The sequence below is a fragment of the Amphibalanus amphitrite genome, unplaced genomic scaffold, assembly GCF_019059575.1.
Source record: "Amphibalanus amphitrite isolate SeventyFive unplaced genomic scaffold, NRLGWU_Aamphi_draft 001938F_arrow, whole genome shotgun sequence".
Classification (NCBI taxonomy): domain Eukaryota; kingdom Metazoa; phylum Arthropoda; class Thecostraca; order Balanomorpha; family Balanidae; genus Amphibalanus; species Amphibalanus amphitrite.
This window is the reverse complement of record NW_024883431.1, coordinates 50,432-76,116: the sequence shown is the minus strand read 5'-3', so window position 1 is coordinate 76,116 and position 25,685 is coordinate 50,432. Positions and strand designations below refer to the sequence as shown.

Sequence of the window (25,685 nt, the reverse complement as noted above, 5' to 3'; positions counted from 1 at the left end):
TAGTTTTCTTCAATACCTACTGTTCGGAATGTTGATAGCTTATATTGATAGGGAATGTAGGCGTGTGTGTGTGTGTGTGGAATGCGGCGAGCTTTTGTTTTGTCGTATAATGGGACTTTTGCGACAAAACCGATCACAGCTAAAGCTATCGGCTGTAATGCAGGCGAGAGAGACAAAGATCCCTATGCTGCTTGGGCCTGTGAAGGTATTTTGTCTGGATGTCCATACATAATCGAAATCATAGGATATTTACGGAGGTCGACGACTAATCGACATTTAGCAAAACACTATCAGAAGGTGCAGGCAGACTATCCGTTCTTTCTCCGTTTCTTCATGCCACGGCTACGTCTTGCGCTAGCTTCCCGCCATACCCATCCGCTCCAGTGGCTAGTATCGTCGTCCGTCTTTGCGCCGGTATCGTCTGACGTCTGTTTGCGCCAGTGAGCCAGTATCGTCCCTTCTGCGCCACTCCGGCGCGGCGGGCCGGCGCGAATGCAGCGGAGCGCGTCACATTGAGAGTCACCGCGTCACAATGCCCAGCACCGGTGTGATACGAACCGTGACGGAGGCCTGTGACGGCGTCACACGGGGCTCGACCGTCCCGTGACGGTGGCCGTGGCGGGCGGGTGGCGGGCCGTCACGTGACTGGGGTCAAATGTCAGTTGTGGGTGGGTCAGTGACACTGCCCCACCACTGAGGGGGAGAAGTCGGGTGTCAATGGTTCCCTCCCTTCGTTTGTCCAATAAGTGTTCTTCTCTACCGCCGAGAAAGGACAGGTCACGCGTTAAATGCTTTTTCTTCGCTTGTTTACAAAGTGTTTCCACCGCTGAGGAGGAATATGTCACTTCATAATTGTCACGTCACGTGACAGGTCATTTTTATTAACTGCTCCCTCCCTTCGTCTCCACAGATAACGAGACGTGGCGAAACAGATATAGACGGTGGCAAGGTGACTGGATTCGTTGCCGAGCTGCTTTGCTGAGCTGACATCCTGCACGCTTAGCTCCGAGCTCGTCTGAGCTCCCGAGTTTGGCTCTGAGCTCGTCTGAGCTCATCTGAGCTTTTATCTTCTCTTCCAGACTACGGACCGGTAAGACGCGTCGAGTTCGAGTTAGGAATAGAATTGTGGGTTTGGTATAGTTTCTCACTTGAAGATTGACGGAGAGAAATTATCTGTGGACACTTGCATGGTTGGTACGGACAGGCACGCGTTTTATGATTGGCGTTAGTTGCCGGGGACCATTTTCGTCATATTCAACAGGGCAGCGTTTTAATCTGTAGTTCTGCCATGCTTGGTCATGAAAGCTTCAAGTCACGTTTAGTGGTGCCTGTGACATGTAATAATGTTTGGCATGGCAGTACGCGTGGACTGTACACAATTCAGGTATAGTCGCAGCCCCCATTAAATGTTACATACTGCCAAGATGATTGACATGAATCCGTAGTCAATGATCAGATAGATCTTGGCCTCCGACTTGGCACTGGACTGAATTAGATTCGTCGTCGATGCTGCGCGAGCCACAAAGGCTGGGATTTGAGACAATATGTGGGTGCGCTGCATGCGTGCGTATGCTCTCAGTGTCCAGCACCCCGTGCCGCCACCCAGTACCCGTACACCTGTCCTTGTCCCCATTAGCACCTCATTAGAGCATTCGATGCCCCATACCACCGTGAAAGCTCCAGCTGTTCTCACCGGGGCGGATCACCTGCCGCGCCGTGAAAGCTCGAGCCCTGTTTAGACTGCTCTTCACGGATCAACTGGTCTGATAAGGGGCAGATGAAACTGCCAACTCAGCCGAATCGAAGCCCGGATTAGTCCGATGATTGACTGGAAATAGGACGCTGATTAGGTGCACCTGAGGGTGTATTCCTAAGGTGCTGGATTCACACCGGGCGATTCTGCGCTCTGTTTGGAATTATTTCAAACGCGGCTCAATCGCCAATGCAAATCATCAGTGGAGTTGATCTGTCATCTTGCATGGCCGTAATGAGAGGGATGGGCTTACCTATTTCGTCTGGGTCAACAAAGTCTGGAAATTTTGGATGGGTATAAGACATTCGGGAAGTCAGCAGGTCATCAGTTGGGTGGCCTGCGGCAGTGCGGTGTGGTCCGCGCTGCTCCGTGGTCTGGTCTCCTGTGAAGGACTAAAGCTCTGTGGAAGGACTGCTAGTGCGCGGGTGACGGCGAGGGTGGATATGTGGAGAGTGGACTTGCCGCCTTCGGGGGCTGAGAGGAGACGTATGCGGCAGGTGAGTCCGGAACTGCCCAACGATAGCTCGCACAATTTGACTGGACGGTTTGTTCGACAAACAAACAATGCTGTTTAGAGAGTCACGAGACACAAACATGATAGTTGCATCACTTTAGGTATTTCCTGAACAACGACTAGTCTTTGTTTTAGCAGTTGAAAGTACGTTGCGCTCAAGCGATATGCGCCAGTAACCAGACTTTCTCGTCCTACACAATGCATTTCTCTGATTTATCCATTATCCAACGCCGTCAGCCGTCGGACTCCGCGTATAGAAAACCTGCAGGAAGCCGGTGACCAGCTTACCATGGACTTGATACCAAACTATGAGTTGGTTATCATCCAATAATGGCATGCATATGATAATTCTTCTATTTGACGTTGCTGCTGGGTAGGTAGAATTTGGAGAGGATCATGTGCCTCATCGACCTAAATAGCTCTATTTGGAGAGTTCATTCCATATGTCTCTTCGACGCCACCATCTGGGTGATGTCTCTCACATCCGTCAAGCGTGTCTCTGCTCGTTTGGTCAGTCCCAGCAGCCGTCCAGTTCAGTTGCACTGTGGGACACATTTCTAGCGGAAAATTTTTGCATCTGCGCCTGCTTTTGATAATAACCTCTCTTATTCTTTCGCTGGTGGCCTAATCTTTTCTGTCCCGGATGACATTTCATCCACAATGTCACTCATCCGGTTCCTTACTCACCCTTATCCATTTTCAGTAATCACCATCCTGTCAGCCATTATCCTCTGTCAATCATCTTTTGTTGTCCTTCAACTATCGCTGAAGCATCTTGAGGTCGCCTCACTCTCGATTTTCGTATTTTCCTATACCACCTTTCAGTCACCTTCAGCCTCCTTCAGTCACCTCTCTCTTTCAGTCGTCATCCATCATCATGTTCCTCCATTTGCTACCCATCACTCTTCAGTAACCACTCCAGCCTTCCTCGCCCCCCAGACTCCAGCCTTCCTCGTCCTCCAGTCTCCAGCCTTCCTCGCCCCCCAGTCTCCAGCCTTCCTCGCCCCCCCAGTCTCCAGCCTTCCTCGTCCTCCAGTCTCCAGCCTTCCTCGCCCTCCAGTCTCCAGCCTTCCTCGCCCCCCAGTCTCCAGCCTTCCTCGCCCCCCAGTCTCCAGCCTTCCTCGCCCCCCAGTCTCCAGCCTTCCTCGTCCTCCAGTCTCCAGCCTTCCTCGTCCTCCAGTCTCCAGCCTTCCTCGCCCCCCAGTCTCCAGCCTTCCTCGCCCTCCAGTCTCCAGCCTTCCTCGTCCTCCAGTCTCCAGCCTTCCTCGCCCCCCAGTCTCCAGCCTTCCTCGTCCTCCAGTCTCCAGCCTTCCTCGTCCTCCAGTCTCCAGCCTTCCTCGCCCCCCAGTCTCCAGCCTTCCTCGCCCTCCAGTCTCCAGCCTTCCTCGTCCTCCAGTCTCCAGCCTTCCTCGTCCTCCAGTCCCCAGCCTTCCTCGCCCTCCAGTCTCCAGCCTTCCTCGTCCTCCAGTCTCCAGCCTTCCTCGCCCCCCAGTCTCCAGCCTTCCTCGCCCTCCAGTCTCCAGCCTTACTCGTCCTCCAGTCTCCAGCCTTCCTCGCCCTCCAGTCTCGTCCAGCCGGCGACCCAGAACATGCAGCGCGTGGGACGCCAGGTGTTGTGCTGTGGTCTCTCTCTCCGTCCGAGGTAGAGGCGGAACGCGGAGAGACGGCGTTCCGGCTGGCTGACCACGCTGGAAAGCTCGGAGCCGTTGGAATTGGTCAGTTCATTCGGTGTCTAGAATCCGTGCCGAGCGGACGTGCCTGAAGTCAGTGCTGTGGTCTCCGTGGTGTGCAGTGGTGTTGTGGGTGGAAGATATAGAGAATGGTGGGAGAGCGGCGCTAAGATAAGCTTTCGGTGGCTTGAACAACAAAAATGTTTTGAAGTCATTTGTTGACTAGCTGCTAATTGTTCCCATTCTTTCGATTTCGACCACCTAAAAAAAATGCGAGCATTTATTTGCGCTTATTTCAAGATGCTTCATAGCTCCACTATGTCATTTTCCGATGTTTATCTCGCTTAAAAAATCACATTTCTTACGCACTACTAAAAAGTGCGGTTGTTTTACTTACAAAGAGTCTTATGATTTTCGCTTTCAGTCATTTAGTATCCGTATAGTCCCACCGAGAGCATTTGATCTTTGCGCCGCCCCTCCTTGAGGTTGTCGAATGATCAAATACCGTCAGTTGGACCTTCCGGACCATCTGACAGTCTTTAAAGATCATCCGACTTTCCTCAGATCCAGTGCCGCCGTAGTGAGAGAGACGTTGAAGCTGAGTGAGGTGACGAGACGTTGTTGTTGAGCTAGTGAGACGTGCTCAGAGCAGTGGTCAGGATGCCTGTGATGTCCATACGCCGTCAGTCTGACCTCGACTGGGAGGAACTGCAGGACATGAGGTTCATCCAGCCTTATGTGAGTACCGCCACGGAGTTCTATAGCCTTGATCGCCACACGGAAGGGCGAGAAATCCTCGTCTGTTGCAGCTTTCCACTACCTACCTCCCTAGGCGGATAGCCTCGGTTGAGTGATCTTGTGATCCTGTCGACATTATGTGCTAGTGGGGATGTAGAGCGCTGCTCAGTACATGACATGTAGTGCAGGCTCGTTAAGCGGATTTTAGGGAATTTCATACCCCTGTAGCTCTGGTGAGTGCGCTAAGCGATGCCATTCTTTGTTGCTGGAACTGGTTTTGGACGTCTTAACTTGTAATGTGGTTTAAATTGTTCTGAAGGTCGTGTCACCGCGTAGCGTTGACGTCGGAAGAGGCTGCAGTGAAGGTCATCCAACTACCTCATTGTAAAGCTGTAGGTACTCCAGTTATGGAAATATTTTTTGAAGAAAGCTTGAAGGAAAAGCAAGCTGTCTGATGTCGTGCCAGACAAGCTGCATGATTCCAAACCTAAGTCAGTTTCCACTTTCCCACTGGCTGTGCGACAGCAGCCTTGGCCGGCTGACTTTCCAGATGGTTTTCCCACACAATTCACGCTCTTTTCCGGGAGCTGGCTACCGCTGGTCTCGATCTCTGCTCGAGCGTACACCTTGTTTGAGTAACCCTTTATATCCACGACCGCTCTGACCATGAGTCTTTACTCAACCGTGAACTGGTATCCCGGCTGAGCCGTTTCTCTCAGTCGCAGCGGAACTCTGTAGCAGATATCCGGCAGTTCATGCCGCTATCTCAGTGGGGGAAACTGTGGTCAAATCTTCTATTTTTGGAAGCCTTCCATTTTTGGAAGGACCTTCCATAAATGGGTATGCATTTTCCAAAAATGGAAGGCTTCCAAAATTGGAAGGTCTAATCTCAGTGTTCCCAACTGTGATTCACATTCTTTGATTTAAGTTACGGCCTTTTTAAATGTGTAACATTAATAGTTGATTTTGCCATTTATGATCATTGATATAAGGAGAAGCAGCAGTGCTAGTGTTGGTAATACAGGCATGCTATGTCAATGTACATAGTGATATAATAGCATGGTGTCCTGGCGCACTGCTCTCTTTTTCTACTTCTAGAGGACACATAGAAATTCAGAAGAGAAAACAGCTGGTCAATAACCAACCAGGAGGAACACAGCTATAGCCCTGACAAAAAATGGTTTAAATTAAACTTACTATTCCTCATATAAATTGAAGATTCATGCTCCTTCGATAGAAAGTAACACGAAAAACGGCGCAGCAACGCCTATTTAATTCGTCCCATATTCCGGAAAAAAAACATTGAAAAATGACGAGACCTCCACCCAAATGTTTGGCAAAAGCCTTAAAAAATTGAAATCAACCACACAATATGCTAATAAATGCAGAAAACGGCAACAAATACAAGTTTTACTCGCCACTACACTCCCGAAACCGCCGCACTCTGTCCAGACAATTCCGCACTGTAAATAAAGTCGGCGGTATCGAACAAGCATGGCCCGTCACTAAAGTACTTTTAAGGATATTTACTTTTCGTTTTTGATGCTTTTTGCTTACAAAATGTTTGATAAAGTCTTATAAAACCATCGTTTGTCGGTAAATTTTTGTCAATTTTCCACGACTCATTACTTTGAAAAATTACCTAAAATACATCCACGCTAGGATTTAGGCATCCACGCTAGATTATGGACACTTCACTATGGCGAATAGAAAGCGACCAGGGGCGATAGTCGCATTTGCCTCATGTTCGGCGGAAATCGGTAAGTTCCAACATATGCGCAACATTTTCTATATTTGGGTACGATGACGTCGTCAGCGTACCCATTTTTGGAAGGTGCGTACCCATATATAGAAAATCCTTCCAAAAATGGAAGGCTTTCTAAAAATGGAAGATTTGACCACAGTTTCCCCGACTGATCTAGCGACTGGGTGAAGGCGTGTAACCCGCCTCTATTGTTGTGTTTTGTCTAATCATGAGCCCGTGTATCACGGCGGTCAGAGGCGGGACACCGGCTTTCTCCGGTGGCGATTTACGACTGAGAAGCGTCACTAACGTGCCGTGAGCCACGCCGGCTGGTTAAATTAACCCTCGCGGGCCCGGGGGGGGCGTTTTTCGCCCCCCCCCCCCTGGCGAATATTTGCGATAGCTCCCGAACGCTTAGGGATAGGAAGGCGAAACTTTCAGTACCTTTTCTCCCATCAATTTGACATCTTCTGAAGTAAAAAATTTGGACCTAGCCCCCTTGATGACGTCACAAGGTCCATTTTTCTAGACCCCTGCACGGCAAACTTCGGCGTCACAGACGCAAACTTCAAATAGCTGCTAAAAATAGAGTTTTAGAGATAAAGACAAATTACGAGCACGGTTGTGTAGCGTTTGACCTAGAAAAAATAGAAAAATAGTTTTGGTGACCTGTGGTCAGAGGTCAGGTCAACGACCCCGAAATGTGGTTTCAGTTTTTCGCAAATAACTTCGACAAAAATGGTCCTAGAGCTACGGCAGTGGTACCATCGCATTCGCCTTGTCAAGCCGCGTCGAATGATATATATTTTGTTCGGAAAAGGTCAAATTTTATGTTGACCTCATGTGACCTCGAATGACCTCTGGTTGACCTTGACACATGAAAGGTCGTTTATGATGGGTTTGTACCCGCTGATCACGAATCTGGCATCTATTTTCCTCTAAGCCTTCATTTAGAGCTTCCGGTTTGCAAAATTGTCTTATTTATTATTACTAACTTGAATCAGTGAAATAGCCTCTAGCAGGGATACTCTTCTGTGACCTTGACCTTTGAGCAGCCTTGTATCGTAAGATGAACCACAAATAGGGAACTGATAAGCCTCAAAACATTTCAAAACATCTTGGAAGTTAGCATGCAAGATATGCGAAAAAGTGCCAAGTTTGAGGTCAATTTTGAGCGTGACCTTGACCTTGACCTTTCACTTTGAGCGCATTTTCAGAATCCTCAGATTCTCTTCTTTTGTTTGACAGCCAATTTTGCCGGTTTGATGCAGCCTGCCGTCCTCTAGAAGGCTTACTTTGAGATCACTACACATGTGGCGGTTTTTGCCTTTGACCTTGACCTCTGACCTTGAAAATTGACCTGAGGTCAAACATTTTAGGTGCATTAGAATCGTCTCGTAAGGACCTTTCGTTTGGTATCGCTTTTGTTTCCGTAGCTCCCTTATTTACGGAGTTAGACAGGGGGGGGCGAAAAACGCCCCCCCCCCCGGGCTGCGGTGGTTGGGATTACCCCCCGGGCTCGGCCGGGTTAAAGGAAATAGTTCACTTTCACGAAATTATTTTTTTTTGCAACGATTTATGATTTTTATGTTCAAAATAATCAGCAAAGAAAATAAAACCTTTTTATAACAAAATATTTTTTTTCTATATTTTGATATAGGAAGAACTTTTCAGTTTCTGTAAGGCACACGCGATCCAGTATGAAAAGAGCATGGGTCCCGAAAATTCTTCAGAAACAGAGAAATTATCGCAGCCACCGGCATTTGGGCGATCTGCTCGATCTGATAATGTTCCCCTGAATGTCCTAATTGATCAGTACGAGAATTTCTCTAGAGTTCTCGTAGATAATTTCTCTAGTTTCTGAAGAATTTTCGGGACCCATGCTCTTTTCATACTGGATGGAAATATATGCAAGGCACACATCCTCACCGCAAGACACCTTTTTCGGGACGAGAAATAGAATATCTTTGCCTAGGGTGATCGTTGGGCTGTAAAAGCTCCTGATTTATGCTCGTCTCAGCCCAAGCTACGGAACTGCTATTCCAGTTCAAAACCCATGTTAAAAAGTGAACTATTTCCTTTAACGGTCGAACGTTTATCACCGCCTTTTATTGAGTTCGAACTGGGCGTGAACATGCTGCTTAAAGGAGTTTCATTAATGGAAAGCCCGTTGCAGTTGGAATACGGTTGAATGATGAATGTATTGTATAGGTACAATTATATTTTTATGTGACAACATTGGCCTGTCGTGAAGATTTTTAAGCGAGAAGATATGTTGTATTGAGCATTCTTTCCTGGGTTTATTTGCGTCTTACGGAACTTGTAGGTGGATTCGTGCAAGTTTTTATCTCAAGTTCCTGTGGGCACAGTAGAATGAAATTGAGAGGAGGGAACTCCTCGTTCCCAGTGCACCTTTATATAAGTTCCCACGCCCAGCTGGAGTCCGGTTTGGGGGGTACCTCCACTGTGTCGATGAAATCTAATGATACCGGTCCCATTGGACCGCGTGCCAGAGAGCCAGAGAGGCTGTCAGAGCCGGCGCTATCCACGATGGATTTCGGGAGTCCGCCAAAGACGGATCCATCCCGGATGGATCCGTGAGTCCTGGTGGATTCCGGGAGTCCGCCATCGACCGGATATTATGCTCCCGAGGTGGACCCGAAATATGATAACGGCAGGCCTCCGGTTTGTTAGGACTGTGTTTGCTCAGTCATGCTTCCATGGTGGAATAATGTTTCATTTAATAATAGCTATGAATGCCTCTGATGCGTAACGAAAGCCGCTCTGATAACGATTGTTCGAAAACCGCTAAGCCGAGGAGCGCTTAGCCGAAAATTCCCAAGCAGAAAGTCGCTTAGCGAAAGACGCTTGCTGAACGTCGCAAGCCGCTTGGGTGCGCGCCGTAAGTGACTTCAGCTGCCACCGGACGATCGCCTCTGTTGCGCTTCAGGTGTCGCTCTATATAGCTACACCGGACAGTCGTGCGGGCAAGGGATGTCAGAACTATAATACGGCATCGAGCAAAGGTCGACCCAGGGTAGATATCCCATGGAGGAATGGGAGACGGTAGAGGTGGAAAGTTTGTCAGCATCCACTAACAGCAGCTGTTCACAGTGTACTGCAATATTGAAGCGTTCCAGAACCTACCCTGGCTACTATATCTGTCAAGCTCATGTGGTATTTCACAGGTTCCTATGTAAAAATTGTATTATTTGCCTTGTAACCGTATCATGTTGAAACAGCTAGCACGCCTATATTCTATAGGTATTCATTGACTTGATAAGCAGTCGGGTTGGTTTGTTGTTTATCGATGATACCTGTGACCTGCGTTGATGTCATGTTTGTGACGAGTTGTTTGCCGCCGGCGACGGTGATGCCCCATTAGCTCGGTGCGGTCTGACTCGTGTGACACGGGATGGCGTCACGCCACCGGCCGTCACGTGACTCACGCTGTCGTCACGTCACGGATGTGGTCCCGGGTCACGTGACGATGATCGGTGGGTGGGGTGGATGGGTGTGGCTGTGCGGGTTTTCAATACGCCCACAGGCGGGCAACAGCGAAATTATTGACACGACTTATCTGCTTTTTATTAGCGTTATTACGGTGTTGTCGCAGCGATATGATCATGACGCTATATCCATAAATCGGTCTGTCTAAATCTCGACCTGTCTTATTTCACACATGTGTAGACTACCCTCACAAAGCCCAAAGGTGAGCAATATTTTGAATTCCTTGACCTATCTGCGGTTATAGCCGTGAAGCACTATGAAGTTCCATCATGTTTGACGGTAGTGCAGCGTTACTTTGATCCAAATGCTTCCTTCGGGGTGGGATGTATGTCTGGTCAAAATTACTAGGTGAAACCAAGGCCATAAAACGGTGAAACATTCTTCCTCGATTGGACATTGAATATTCCTTAGGTTCTGAGCACCAATTTTCAAATCAACTGCTCCCCGCTCGTCTGTATTCTGCACAAGTAGGCCGGGGATGCAGCGAAGCATGAAAAGCCAGAGAGCAAGGTTGTGGTCAGCGAATGAGCGGAACACTGAGTTGCTCATGCATAAAATAAACGATGATGGCGGGTTTTCTTCCCAGAAATTTGCGTGCATTTAATGCAAAGCATCACACATGTTGCGCGTTTATGGACTCTTGACTGCCACTCTCACTCACTTTCCCTGCATCTTCATATAGATATCCACAAGTTTCACTTGTACATCTACCTCCCCCTGGACAATGTGTTTTTAATCTTCCTTCACTTGCTCGCCATTTGTTATGAGCCACCCGGACGGCAGATGTGACCCACTACGGAATCTTTAATTGGTGAAACTGAGTCGTGAACATCACCTGTTGGACATTGTCTGTGGAGAGATCCGAGGAAGACTGAGAGCTCACACGTCATTGTACAGAGTACAGAATCGCCCAGAGGGAAGCTGGCAGCACACAGTCCACGGCTCAGTGGCTCACAGCCTACTACCGCTGTCCAGCACCGCCTGAGGGAAGGCTCGGGACTCGTGGCTCACAGTTGACATGGGGTCTGTTCCAGTCGCCCTTTCTAACACCTCTCAACTCCTCCTAGACTGCTTCCCTGTTCCGGTGGCAGCTCTAGCCCCTACAAAGCCAAGGAGGGCCCTGCTCCAATTTCCTCTATCTTGCTCTTGGAGGAGTTTAGAGGCGTTAGGAAGTGCGACTGGAACAGACCCATGGACGGCTCATAATGCATGGCTTTTAGCTCGCGACTTTTAGCTCTTGACTCGCAGATTGATGCTGCTGACAAGTCCCGCCAGGTGTTGTCAGGTGTCTTCCTGAAACAGCAGGAGCGATAGCCACCCGCAGATGGTGGTCGACAGTCGAGACTCGAGAACATTGCAGCAGATGGATAGCCTGTTGGATGGGATATGCCAAGGTCCGCTTTGGTCTGCTTTCTTTCAACTTTCACACCGACCGAACTCTAAACATGGATTGGTGTTATGCGACTTTATCGCAACGGTTCACCGCCTCTGATTGTAGATATGCAATTTTCAAATTTCGAGGTTCATTAGGTATCTTCTTGAATGAGTCTTTACTTTTAATTCAAGCTGGATGATAATTTATTGTATTAATTGATTTCTCCTAGTAATCAGATGCAACACATGCTTTTAAACACCTACGTACGATGGGGAGGTCTGTCCTTGCATTTACTATTTTTCATTCACATTTTGCAAGCATAAAAGTTTCACCACATTCCCTGTGATTGTTATGCATCTGCCAACTACAGAAAAGTAGGTAGCCACTTGCAACGGATCATACTGGTGCATGCCTACGCGTAGACACTGGGCTCCAATAAGGACCCCTTCAATGTTTCTTTTTCGTCAACCCCAACCGCTGAAGGCTGTAACAGACTCAGTTTAGACAGACCCATTCCTCCTCCATTGATAGCTAACACTATCGGGATGAGATATTACAGCCGTTACCTGTCTCCTCCACGACCAAAGGAAGCGACGGACACGCCGCTCGTACGCTCACATCCATCAGTTGTGCCAACAGCTCGCTGGCTGAGCCTCTGGCCTCATCGCCTTGTAAGACCGTGTGGCCCAGCTAGTGCCGACCATACAGGGCTTACAAAGCGCGAGCTACGGACAGGCGCTGAACATGTGAATGTTATACAACACAACGCTGCATGCCTGATGTGACCAGCAAGATGGTGATACGACACGACACGGGGACACGGCAGTCGGCACCTCAAGCTATAGCGAACACGGACAACTGCGACTCATGTCAGCCTGAGTCACTGCACAGCCGCCTGAGTGGATACAACATACACGATGAGCTTTGCTAGAGTGGTGAAGCTCGTAAACTGGTGTCAGCACTAATAAGAGTGAGAAGTTTTCACAGCGCGGCGCTTACAGGGAATTGGGAAAATCGGTGGGTTATCACGAAAGTACTTCTACGGCACAATGATGACCTTGATTAGAAAGCCATTTTTACGTTAGATGCAAAAAAAGATGCAATCAACTTTGCCATTCCTTACAGTTGCATGTAACCCATCAATGATAATATATCCCTCCACATTGCATCCCATCCCTTTCGCCAAGGCCGATATATGAACGTCATTGGAATTCGCCCTTGTATTGTCCTGCAGCGTCCCGCTGGCTGGTGACTACGCGGCCCGGTCTCTGTGTATACTGGTCGGGTTCTGCCCGGACTGTGTCTACCCGCGCGGCTGTGCCCAGTCCGTCCCCGGCCCGGACAGACACTGTTTGGACGGTTGTAGTGTGTTTATTGTTCGCGCCCCGTCTCCGAGGTACTGGCTGTTGTCGCTCTGTCACTATACAGCGGACGTCTTGAAGGCACGCACCCACGATAGGCTCTGCGACACCCGTAGATACACTGAAGATCGTCATTAAATGTTATATTCTGAAGTGAAAATCAATATAAGGCTTTTTTAGTTTTTTTAAGTGTTTTGTTAAGGAAGGTTTTTGAAGTTTAGGATTTTAAGTGTTTTGGAACATCATAACGTTCACTGACCTCTGATCGTAACGCGTCACTGCTCGCTGCAGACAGACCGGAACTGCCGCCGCCGGAAGCGTCCAGTTCCGGTCACGTGGGAGTGCTTCCGGTGATTGATCACGCAGTCTGTCAGAGTGTGAGAAATGTGCGCGGCGAACAGCTGAGATGTGGATGCTCGAGACAAGTTATATGGGAATCTCTGTAGATTTGTCAATCGTCCCGAGTCTATATGATCCAAGGTTTGTGCCTTGGTCAGTGGCTCCACAATAATGACTACTGCATAGAGCATTGAACTAATTTCATGGTCAGATAAATAAATAACTGCATTTTTGTTTGCGTAGTGATAAGTGAAGCTCTAAATGTGACCGTTCACCCATGAGTGTGGTGTATTGCGTTACCATTGCATTTCATACGTTTCAACATTCGCAAATGTTATCTATCGACATCTCACCCAGCTAATGCCTATCTATCGCCCAAGTACCTACTATTCACTATATTTCAGTGAAGCGTGTTTGTCCCCAGTTCCCCCCCCCCCCCATTTCGATCAGGTTATGTATCGCTGTGCTCCATCCCCTGATCGACTCAGCCGTCAGCACCGTTGGTTCCGCTTCACCGGCCCTGTGACTATGTACTGGCACTACTAGCGTCCGCCGCCTGACCCTCCCCTCCCCTCCTCCCTGTGTCGTTACAGCTGGACAAGATGAACGGCTCCGCTCAGCACGGAGGGCACGGCTCTGGTGATGACGAGCGCGCGTGGACCGTGGGCGTCATCAACTCCCGGGCAAAGTACCTCACCGCTGAGACCTTCGGATACAAGATCAATGCCAACGGTGGGTGGTGGAAGGAAAAGACGGGAAGCGGAACAAGGAGAGTGAGGGTGGTAATCTAGTCTGTATCAATAATAACACATTTCAGATGATAAGACGTCAGGGGCGCGGGAACTACTTTCCGACTGGGGGGGCACACCATAATAGAGATTAACCTAGGGTACCCCCAAATCTAGTTTTCTCACCGGTTTTAGGCCACTTATTTTTCACCCCTCGGCTTTTTCAACAAAAAAAGAAAACATTTGCAAAAAAAAGTGTGGTATTCCGTCTCAAAGCTGTGGGGGCACCGCCCCCACGGCCCCAGAGTTGGGGGGGCAAGCTGCCCCCACTGCCCCCCCGGCTCCCGCGCCTATGTAAGACGTGGAAAACTGAGTGTCAAATTGGAGGGTGGTAGATAACCACGAAGCTAAACGGCTAGCACCGAATCGAGTTGGAAAAGCATTTTGGCAGCGGTGGGATTCGAACCCACGCCCTTTCGGACTGGTGCCTAAAACCAGCGCCTTAGACCACTCGGCCACGCTACCACGACGACGGTGCCTGCTAAAACTCAGATCGACCAAACGTTAGACTATTAGATGAATAACCAGTGGTCCTCAAACGATGAAATAGAACACTCAGTGGTCATCAAACGATATCGATGAAGAGCACGCTTGAGCACATCGATCTTAGGTACTCCATGACCGAGCTGTATGGATGTTGGCAATCTGCACAAAGCTAGCTCGCTTCTCTGCGAAGTAAAATGAGCACGACGCGAGGGTCGAGGCATAACATTTTTCTTCGAAAAAAGCGTGCTGCGAAGTGCAAACTCTCATCTATCCCAATTCCGGTACCTACCCCATTGTAAAACAGCGGCACCATTTGTTTCCCACTTCCCCAGGCACCTCTCTGAAGAAGAAGCAGCTGTGGACGCTGGCGCCGGCCGGTCAGAAGGACCACGTCTGCCTGCGCTCCCACCTGGGCAAGTACCTGGCCGTCGACTCGTTCGGCAACGTCACCTGCGAGTCGGACGAGCTGGAGGCGGGCGGCATGTTCGAGATCGCCGTGGCCGACGACGGCAGCGGTCGGTGGGCGTTCCGCAACGTCGAGCGCAAGTACTTCCTGGGAGCGGCCGGAGATAAGCTGCTCTGCAACGCCAAAACGCCGAGCGACGGCGAGCTCTGGTGAGAAATGTGTGAGACGGGGTGGGTGAGAAGTGAAATCTGAGCACATGTTACGCCCACTTGTGAAAGCTTGACAACGTATCTCGCATTGTAGCTGCGTTCCAGGGAGTTATTAATATTAAGAATTTAATGTTTCATTACTAATCGTTACTTGTTGCTTGCAATTCGCACCTTGAAATACCGTAGTTCTGCTGGCCTCTCTTACGTGTACTTGACCGATTTATCTGGTGACGGTAGATGTTCTCGAGGTCACCGTTCTCTCGTGTGACCTCTGACCTTACCCCTCAGGTACATCCACCTGGCGGCGCGACCTCAGGTCAACCTGTACAGCGTCGGCCGGAAGCGGTTCGCGCACCTCTCCGAGGAACAGGACGAGATCCACGTGGACGCCAACATCCCTTGGGGCGAGGACACCCTCTTCACCCTCGAGTTCCGTGACAACCACTACGCGCTACACACGTGTAACAATCTGTACCTGCAGCGCGAGGGGCACCTGCAGGTGGCGTGCTCCGAGGACTGCCTGTTTGCCATCGAGTACCACAACGGCCAGCTGGCGCTCAGGGACAGGGCCGGGCGGTACCTGTCGCCCATTGGATCCAAGGTGGGTAAAAGTTCCCATGTAATAGGCAGTAAGGTTCATGTATGTACGGGTACATGTCGCTAAAAGTGGCAAGAGTTGGGCACCCGTCCTCAATTGATCTGAAAGTGGACTAGTTGGACGGTATGCGGTGGGATTGCGATGGGTTTAGTGGGGTCTCGACTCTTGGTCGTGTGCAAAGGCTCAGCAAGGTGATCAAATGAACATGTCATCTAACCGTATGCGCTAAACGATAGCCATGTGTCTAATTTCTTGTATATGTATTTAGCTTTATCCTATGATAGTTCTCCTCCTATTTGCGTGTTCTTTTATGTAGCTCACTCAACTCTTATGTGTCGCTGTGCATGCTGTAACCGTGGATATTCACAAACGCTTTCCCTTATTCACAGGCGGTGCTCAAAACGCGCGGCCAGGCTGTGACAAAGGACGAGCTCTTCTCGCTGGAGAACTCTCTGCCTCAGGCGTGCTTCTCGGCGGCGCTCAACGACAGATACGTCAGTGTCAAACAGGGTCAGTACTCAGTGTCAAACGGGGTCAGTGTCAAACAGGGTCAGTACTCAGTGTCAAACGGGGTCAGTGTCAAACAGGGTCAGTATTCGGTGTCAAACAGGGTCAGTGTCAGACGGGGTCATTGTCAAACGGGACGAGTGTAGAGTCAATGTTAGTGTCAAACGGGGACGAGTGTAGAGTCAACATTAGTGTCAAACGGGGTCAGTGGCAAACAGGGTCAGTGTCGGACGGGACGAGTGTGTCTCAAGGGAAGGACGTCACGTGTCATTATTGTCAAACGGGGCCGGTTTTAATGGACGGGTTCGTGTCTCAAAGGAAGTCAGTACCAAACGGAAGTAATTTCAGACGGTTTGCTGTCAAAATGACACGTACATGCATGAAGTGTCTTGGAAGGTTTACGAAGTAGACATTAAATTTATTCGTGGTAAATGACATTTGTGCATGATAATACGATGCGTCATGTGTTTTTGTTTTGTTTTGTTGGGTTAGGCCCTTTCGGTCCAATTAGGCCATTTCAGAGCCGGGAGGATGATAGGATATAGGGGGAGACATTGGTCTGGGCAGGCACCCTAGTGAGTCACTGCTGAGCCCGTCCAGAGGACAGGCCACCCAGCCCCAAGGCACTCACTGCACCCGGCTACGGGTGTGATCCCTTGAGAGCTGCGGTGCGCTCCAAGGTAGCAGCCCGCATGAGATAAAGTTGCCTGTCCAGCCCGGAGGGGGTTGCGGTGCGGAGGAGAAGGATTTCTGAATCCTGAGGATGAAATCACGGAAAGGTGCATCGTGGAAATCCTGTTCTTAATTGTATTTATCTTATCTGACTTATTGGATATTTTCATGCTATATTCCAATTTAAATGTACCCCAGAAATCAAATAAACTAGCGTTAAAACATAAAACAAGTGGCATATGAACGGGTCATCGGTATAATGTAGGTATCCTGTCCCGTAGCTCAGTTGGTAGAGCATCGGACTCCCGGTAGTGAGAGCCCGGGTTCGAGACGCTCCGGCGCTCGATATTTGAGACTCCTGACGGGGATGGTCTGCGGTTGGTGGGAGCAGCCGCAGCCAGTTGAAGTCAGTTGAGTGGGACAGGCCGTGTCCGGCTTTGAAGGGCACGTTAAACTTTGGCATCTAAATTCTCCCGTTACCCGGAATTGCACGATCGGACGGTAGGGGTCGGGGTCTACGCAACAAGCTCTGCTTAGCGTGGGCTTCGGCTCTGTCAATCCGTCCATTCAAACATTCGAACTAAATTTATAAAAAAGTATCCATGTATCGCGTTTTATTCCTTCCCTTCTGATTGTCCCGTTTTGACCAGTCCCGCTCTGATAAGCTGCTGTGCTGCCCTCTGCGCTGAACGCTCCCCTGACCCGCCCTCCCTGCCCTCCGCCGCAGGTGTGGACCTCACCGCTAACCAGGCCGAGGTGAGCGACCACGAACGGTTCCTAATGGAGTTCGACCCGACCACCCACCGCTGGTACATCCGTACCATGCAGGACAAGTACTGGACCCTGGAGACCTCCGGAGGAATCCAGGCGGCCTCAGGCAAAAAGTCAGTCAATAGAGAGATGGGAATATCATGGGGTTGAGAAGTGTGTAGCGGCAGATGTGGTTTGTGAGTTCGGAGGAACACGGGTCGTAGGCACGTGTATGTATGCAATCTGCTTTAGGTACCTGTCGGGTAATTGGGTAAGATTCCCCGTTTTACTTTCTCAATCTATGATTCCCTACTGTAGAAGAGACGTTGTTTCTTCTTGCCCTGGTTTACGACAGTTATCTTACAAATTGCCCCCTAGCTGTTGGCTATCGTTCAGTTTATCGACCTCTCCCCTGTCTATCTGTTTCTTTGTCACCACGGTTAGCCGCTGACGGCCTTTGCAGCTCGAACCACCGGAAGGGTCCTCACAGAGAGAGGATAGACCGAGCGCCGCTGAACGGGGAGGTCTGGTGGCGCGCTCAGCCCTGTAAACAGAACCACCACTCTCAGTATGTGCCGGCGGGGCTGTCGTCCAGTCAGCCTGTAGTGGATTTGTCGAGTGTCGTGTGGTGTCCTTTTACGAACTTATCGAGGCCTGAGCTTGAGCTGATTCTGCTCAGCGTAACCCGTGTCGAAGTGAGCTTTCCTCAGTGTGATAGCCACTGAGACCCCTATTTATGCCAAACCAGAGTTACAGTCTGGCGCGAAATCGATGGTCAGATAAAAACAATGCGGTCCAGCCCCGAGTGTACTCTTCGTTTTACTAATCAATCGCAGCCGGTCGCAAGGTCATGACACGGTATGTGCATTGTGCATCAACTAGCAATCAGACGCGCTGATTGGTGCAATTATTGTGCTTCCTTTTGTCCCCCCCCCCCTCCCAGCTTATTTGCCCTATTTCATTGGGTTGTAATTGGTCACTTTTTTTGACGACCCTGTGTAACCGAAGGTTTGTTGTCAATAGTTAAAACACTATTCTTTAGAATTGTGTTTTTCTATTGAAAAACAAATCTGAGTTCCCTGACAATTTGGCAAAAGCTGCCTGAGATCAGTACAACTTGATGCTCTTGAAAACGGCTGGTCCAAATATTCTGATTTTTTCAGGATTTCTAGTGGGCCAGGTGATCTACGTTCTGGTATGGGTCTCCCCTCCGCGGACCATCTGGTGCACGTGCCACGTGACTTTAAAAATTCCCGTGTTAAGCCAATGGGGAAAATGAAAAAATGCGTTCCACGGCAGATTGCTCGAAAACGGGGAATATTTGTTTCTGGTCCCTAAAAAGCTGTTTCTGGCACCTAATTGCTGATCAGCCCCAAAATGCTTATTCCACCCTAATATCTGAATCTGGCACCTAATTGCTTCCACACAGCCTAAAGTTGCCAGATCGTCTAGTTGAACTCCGTATTTGCTGTTTGCTGATTCAGCACCAAAACCAAAACATCCAGCACCTATTTTATTCCACATTTGCCTACCTAATTCGCGTAATCTTCCTGATTTTATGTATCCAAACAAACATGAACGTTGCATTCGGTGATGTCAAGTGCCATTTTCGCCAGTGGAGATAATGATTAATGCCATTTCTAGCCAAAAGAGAATCACTAGCCAGCTATGGTGCAGCATAGCAAGACGCTCCTATACCAGCCCGCTATGTAGAGATTATTGCACCCTCAGCCATTTAACGTGAAAAGTTTGGATCCGTCACTTCCAGCCAGGCTCTCAGGTCATAAACTGGAGTAAAGCAAAATGTCAACTCTGAACAGACATGCCACGCAACCGGCCCTCTTTTCAATATTATTAGCTTTCTGGCTTTCTGCAATCATCGTCTGACTCCATCTCGATCAAACGCAGCGTCCGGTTTCTACAGGGGCGTTTGACTGACCGGCAACACAATAACCAAAAACAAAATCAAAGCTTCATGCACACATAAGTAAGAAACGGATGAAAAAGGCACAACCACGGCACAACTCTGCGCGGCAAACAACGGACAATGTCCCACGCAAGATCCCGCGTTTCTTCAGCGGCCTTGAACGGAATGAAAACATTACATTTCTTTTTTGGAGCTATTTGATGACGTCAAAAAATACAATATCCGTTTTAATGGTCAAAATCGAGACAATTACTCACAAAAATGTTTCCCTTTAAGCATTACAAATAAATACTTTTAAATATTTAAATGACATTGTTTTTTCAAACAAATCAATATTATTTGCTTACTTAACCCGCGCGGGGCTGGGGTCTCCAGCCGAACGCGCGGGGCTGGGGGGGGGGGGTAAATTTTACCCCCCCTGTTATCTCCCAAACTAATGGTCTGATTTGGAAAATTCAAACGCCAATCGAAAGCTCTCATCACGAACTACTAAAAACATGTACTTAATTTAAAGTTTGAGGTCAAGGTCAAGGTCAGGTCAAGGGTACAAATTGCAAGTTTCTACAGTATCGGCCTTGCACCGTAGTTGCCGAAGAATGGAGTCATGGACTGAGACTGATCGCCCAAAACGTGTTCTTAGGCTACCAAGACAATATTCGTTGCATACAATATCCATTCAGAGGTCAAGGTCAAGGTCAGGTCAGGTCAGGTCAGGTCACCAAAAAACAAAATATAGAAAAGGGCATGTGCGACACATGTTTTATGGGTCATTTTACTCATAGAATTCAATAGGCACACTCAATAAGTGATATGGACCACCTCTGGATGAATTTCAGGTCGAGGTCAGGTCAAGGTCAGGTCAAGTGAGGTCAAATTTTGAAGTTGTTTGTTAAGGCCTAAAAAGGTGTCTATCTGATGCAGTTTTTCACGGCGAATCGAATGGTGCTATTTTTGTTTCCGTACGAGGTCTAGAACTTCCAAAAAAGTCATTTTTCAAAAAATTTGTGTGTCGTGACGTCATAAAATTTTGAATAACTCCCACATTTTTGAACCGATTCTTCTAAAATTTGGTATGTAGGTGCACATAGACCACTTCTCTGACATATATTCCGGTTTTTTCGATAGACTTAAAATTTTGGATTTTATAATGATGTTCCCAAAAAATTCAGTTTTTTGAAAAAATTTAGGCCAAAATCCAAAATTTTCAAAAAACCGAGATAGCCATTTGATAGACAAAGTAAAATTACGTATAACCTTTTTTGTTACGTCTTGATTCCTTTAAAAATGAAGATGTTAGCGGCGTTTGAACTTTTGCCGTTTTTTAGGCGAAAATGGCGAACATGACGTCACTAAAACGTCAATTTCTCAAAAATTTTCCGACGGATTTCGCTCAAATTTTCAGGGAACGTGTCAAATTGATGTAAGAAAAGGTACTGAAAGTTTGGCGGCGCTGCGCGCCGCCGTTTTTGAGATATCGCAAAAATTCGCGAGGGGGGGTAAAATTTACCCCCCCCCCAGCCCCGCGCGGGTTAAACGTCATATACAATGCTGAGATCACTACGGGGCTGTCTTAGAGTGTAGCTGCACTGGCAACCTTTAGGCTAGACTCCAGGGGTCATTATACCAGAACAACATTATTCTACCAGCCAGTAGTTCATTTTTCTACTAGATTGGTGCTACGCTCAGCATTTAGGTGCCAGATTCAGAAAAAAGAGTAAGGCGTACCGATGAATAGGTGCCAGAAACAGCTAATTAAGGTCATTTTCCATGATTGGTGCTGGTATCCACCAAATAGGTGCTGAGGACCAATTTTGGGGCGAGTCAGCTTTTAGGTGCCAGAAATAGCTTTTCTGGGACGCAATTAAATGGCGTCCCTCGAAAACGATCCAAACGACCCCCCATTTTCTTACATGCAGATCAACCACCATTCGGTGCACTACCCATGGGTATGTCGCAAAGTGGCCGGAAAAGTCCAGAACCACGTGCCACGTGCCGTTGAAAATGACCCTGCACACCGGAAATTGGGACTTTTGGTCATTTCGGCGCACCCATGATGCATACTATGGCGTGGGTGACCAAACAATGGGTGTCATCCGGTCGGCAACTGTTTAAGGTGTCGTCCAGTGGGCCAAAGTGGTAGTTTCAAACTTTTGGGATCCACCACTCTGGGGATTCTTTTTGACAATATACTTACGTTTCTTGGCGCAATGTTCATTCCACCCAGCCGGTCGTCAGTGCGTTAGATGACCCAAATGACGATTGACCTGAAGGAAGTTGGGGGCGAGGAACACGCACGTGCCATCCGTTTTTTACTCGGGCGCTTTCATCTAGGAGATTTTTGCAGATACGTCAATGCGTTAGATGACCCAAATGACGATTGACCTGAAGGAAGTTGGGGGCGAGGAACACGCACGTGCCATCCGTTTTTTAATCGGGCGCTTTCATCTAGGAGATTTTTGCAGATATCTTTTTGATTTGTGAAAATGACCAGCCTAGCGGTATGCCAGCCGCTGATAAATTATTATCTTGCTGCGGCCGGGCGCTTATTTGCGGTGTTTGCGTTTGGCGGCTGGCGGGCGACTTTTAGTCGTTTTCGGTTAGCAGTTAGCGTCGGTGCGGTGCGGGCGGTTTTATTTTTTTCGGCGTTTCGGCGTTTTTTTCTGTGTGGTTTGCGGCGGTCGGGTGATTTTTTGCCGTTTGCGTTGGCTTTTCGGGCGTGCGTTTTACACGTTTTGCGGTGTTTACGTTTTGCGGCGGGCGGGCGTTTTGTGTTTTTTGCGGTGTTTGTCTTTGGCGGCGGGCGGGCGGGCGGGCGGGCGATGCGGGCGGTTTTCTTCTTTTTTTTGCGTCGTTTGCGGTGTTAAATTTGTTTGCGGTTGGCGGGCGGTTTTATTGTTTTGCGGCGTTTTTGCGTTTTTTATTTGCGGTTTGCGGCGGGCGGGCGTTTGTTTATTTTTTGCGACGTTTGCGTTGGCGTTTCGGGCGTGCGTTTTGCGCGTTTTGCGGTGTTTGCGTTTTCCGGCGGGCGGGCGTTTTTCACAATTCAAAGTCCAAACCTTCGGGCCACAGCGCTCCTCGAAAAGCGCTGCCCTCGAGTATGTTACGCTGTACGCATTTCCGTTTGAAACGTCCGATGTTCACGTGAACTTCAATGAATGATGCTTGTCTCTGTGTGTCCAAGAGTTTTGTCGATTATTTCTTACGCCTGCCTGAATAGCTCAACTTCTGTAACTCATTTATGCATCTGAACCATTAAACAAGCTTCGGTCATCGATGAATTTGATCCAGTATCTCAGTGAACCACTAACTTGACTTACTTCTCGTCCTGTGTCTTCGCCTTCCGCAGGACATCCAACAGCCTGTTCGACATGCTCTGGCACAGCGACGGCAGCGTCTCGTTCCGCGCCAACAACGGCAAGTGTCTGGCGGCCAAGAAGTCTGGCCACCTGTTCGCCAACTCGGAGGAGAATGAGGAGGCGGCCAGGTTCTACTTCTACCTCATCAACAGGTATGGCTGTACGGAACCAGATCTGCAGAATACATGGCATATTGCCGGGGATGCGGATGAATTTTGGAGAAAACTATTCTACCTTTTCAGGCCACCAAGAGGCGAATGTTTTCAAACATTATAGAATATGACATAAGTTATAAAAGTGAAAAATATTGGTCGGTTAACTCAGTCCTGGCATTTAAAACCAAATGAGTTTCTAGGCTTTTCAGGTAAATACACGAGTAACGGCTCTTTATATATATTTTACTTCAAATCTCTTCATTTGCAAAATGGCACTAACTCCTTCGTATCAACCTTTCGATGAAAGAAACTCTCCAGTCCTTTGTTTTGTTACATGGTGTCATAAAGAGACAGCGACGGCGACGGTTGACGGTGTGTGGCCTTTTCAGGCCGATTCTGGTGCTCAAGTCGGAGCAGGGCTTCGTAGGCTACAAGACGGGAAGCACTAAGCTGGAGTGCAACAAGGCCACCTACGAGACCATCCATGTGGAGCGCGGAGATCGCGGAAAGGTGTTCTTCAAAGGTCAGTGGGGTCATAGCGAGTTGAGGAGCGATATAACGTCCAATGTTCTCCGAAACTGCTAGTCATCATTTTGGGAGGAGGTCTCAGGATCTTGGTCGTGACTTAGTGACCTGGCGATTGACAGCAAAACCCTTAGGTTTGAATAAAACGCGAAACGGTGATCTGAAAGGCTTCGCAACATAATTGTGTGACATAAATTAGCTGACACTCAGCCATGTTGTTACTCAAGGCAGGCTTTAATATTTTTACAATCGTTTATTAGTTTTATTCGAACGTCAAATTATTAAGTTCCAGTTAAATCACATCCCTAGACCGCACCTTTCTTGGTCTTCACCTAACGCCCTCTGCCTGTGTTCCCGCAGCTCAGAGCGGCCTGTACTGGTCACCTGAGGACGGCATCTCGGCCTCGAGTCGCGAGCCGTACCCCTTCTACATGGAACTGCGCGAGCCCACACGCATGTGCATCAAGGACGCGCACGGATCCTACCTGTGCGCCCAGAAGAACGGCTCCTTCCGGCTGGATACCACCGACGTGGAGCGCGCCACCTATTGGGAGTTCTAGACGACACAAGCGCCACCTATATTATTTTCTATTGGACGTATGCGCCACCTACTGTGTGTTTTAGGCGGCGCGTTTGAAAGCAGAGCGAGCCACGATGCAGCGGCTCTGTGGACTGATTTGGTGCCAACTATGGGGCGGAGTGGTTTGTAAGTCGGCGAACGAGGATGTGAGGGACCCTAAGTGAATCCTAAGTGAGGAAGACTGGTGACTGGTGATGTCACGCTGTGTGACGAGATGTGGGTGTGACGTGACGTCACGGGGTGATGCGTGACGCTGACAAGTGGATAATGTCACAATATCGCGACGGTGTGCATTCCCGTCGACATTTTATGATCAAAGTGCGGCCTGGGTGGCGCTGGGATGACTGAGGCGATCTGATGTGAGGGTCTGTGTGTGCTACGGAATACTTTCTCGAGTGAGTGCGGGGCTCCGCCTCCCGACTACCCTCGATCCCAGCCGCTTTTGTACGCCCGTTATCAGCATAATACTGAGCGAGAGCTCCGCTTCTTACGCTGGGCTGTTGTTTTGATACTTTGTGTACATGTACAGACGTAGGCGGTTGTCTAGCACGCAGCATTTAGCGTTTGAAACCAAAGTGGGCGCTGCGATTAAGTTATGCTTCCCTGCGCAGTGCGCGGCTGTTCGCGCGAATCTGCTTGTACACATTCAGAGCTGGCGCGTGAGGCCGAGCCGAGCGTCCATTGCGAATGGCAATCGTCTTTTGTTGACCGGCGCGGTCGAATGGTTAGTTTACCGCATTTGCAATCGTCGCCATGCTGTAATCAGTGCGCGTTACACCAATACACAGCTAATGGTCATTGGGTGTCATATGACACACCTGCTGGTGTTAGGTAGTGCTGTCAGTCAATGGTGATTTGGAACTCGATAGCAAACTAATTACCGACCAAAGCCAAGAGAAAAATGGTGAAACCAAACCAGCCAAGAGGGATGAATGAGAGCAACAGTAACTTTTTTACCGACTTCCGCGGATCATGTGCATTACTTCTGAGGCAGTGAGGCTCAATAAACCAACAAAATGTCACAAGCTTTGAAAGGTTTGAAATACCAACCAAGTGCGAAGTTGGTTTTTGTTCGGTATCGGTATGCGACTCGTACCAATTAAATGTTGGCCTCCAGTCGACAATTCTCTCGATGTCAAGGTGTCTTGTGACAGCGGTTTGTCTACGTCACGCCCACAGAAGTTAGCCCTTGTCGGACCTATTGGTTTTCTACATACGCGCCGACCGAGGGGGGGGGGGCGGGTACGAACACCTCCCCCCCCCCCCATCGCCGTTTCGCCCTTGGTGAAGCTAGCACGTCGCGGAAAAAAGCGAACGTGTGCGCCGTTACGAGAAGCAGCGATTAGTACCCGATTTTAAGGTCCCAGGTCAACCGGTGACCTTTGAGGTCAGGTCAAGTGCCCCAAGGTACGGTTTCGTTTTTGGTGAATAATTCTTCGCAAAAAAAACGATCGCAGTGCCGCGATTGAACAGCATCGTGTTCGTTTCGCTCAGGCGCGTCGAATGATATACTTTTTGTTTGGGTGAGGTCAACTTGGGTGTTGACCTCAGGTCACGGTCAGGTCAGTGCCCCCAGGTCACGAAATTGGTCGGTAGGTCATGTCGCATATCATTCGATTCGGCAGGTCTTCCTGAGTCCATTGGTGGCTTTCCCGAATCACTAGCTCAATTTAATCGGGAGTTATTGACGGAAAACTAATATGACCCTAATGACGTCATAAA

At 48.9% G+C, this 25,685-nt stretch overlaps 1 protein-coding gene and 1 non-coding gene across 5 annotated transcripts; one reads left to right on the top strand and one right to left on the bottom strand.

Annotated features, from left to right (window-relative positions):
* The first annotated feature begins 905 nt into the window (after positions 1-905).
* LOC122375852 (protein singed-like) lies at positions 906-24,761 on the top strand. Of its 4 annotated transcripts, none has more exons than XM_043355410.1 (10): positions 914-1,090; positions 13,598-13,736; positions 14,611-14,893; positions 15,182-15,494; positions 15,881-16,001; positions 17,398-17,554; positions 17,884-17,988; positions 22,694-22,855; positions 23,248-23,381; positions 23,744-24,761. In XM_043355410.1, exons 2-10 carry the CDS (start codon positions 13,607-13,609, stop codon positions 23,941-23,943), a joined length of 1,605 nt encoding a protein of 534 aa, XP_043211345.1. In that variant the 5' UTR covers positions 914-1,090; positions 13,598-13,606; the 3' UTR covers positions 23,944-24,761. The 4 variants fall into 4 exon arrangements, with proteins under 4 accessions (XP_043211347.1, XP_043211345.1, XP_043211344.1 ...); XM_043355409.1 differs by lacking the exon at positions 914-1,090 and adding an exon at positions 4,536-4,675; XM_043355412.1 differs by lacking the exon at positions 17,884-17,988 and having other exon boundaries at positions 906-1,090.
* Positions 14,178-14,257, bottom strand: Trnal-uag. Its single transcript has one exon. It is a non-coding gene; the product is annotated as a tRNA-Leu (tRNA).
* Positions 24,762-25,685: the final 924 nt, after the last annotated feature.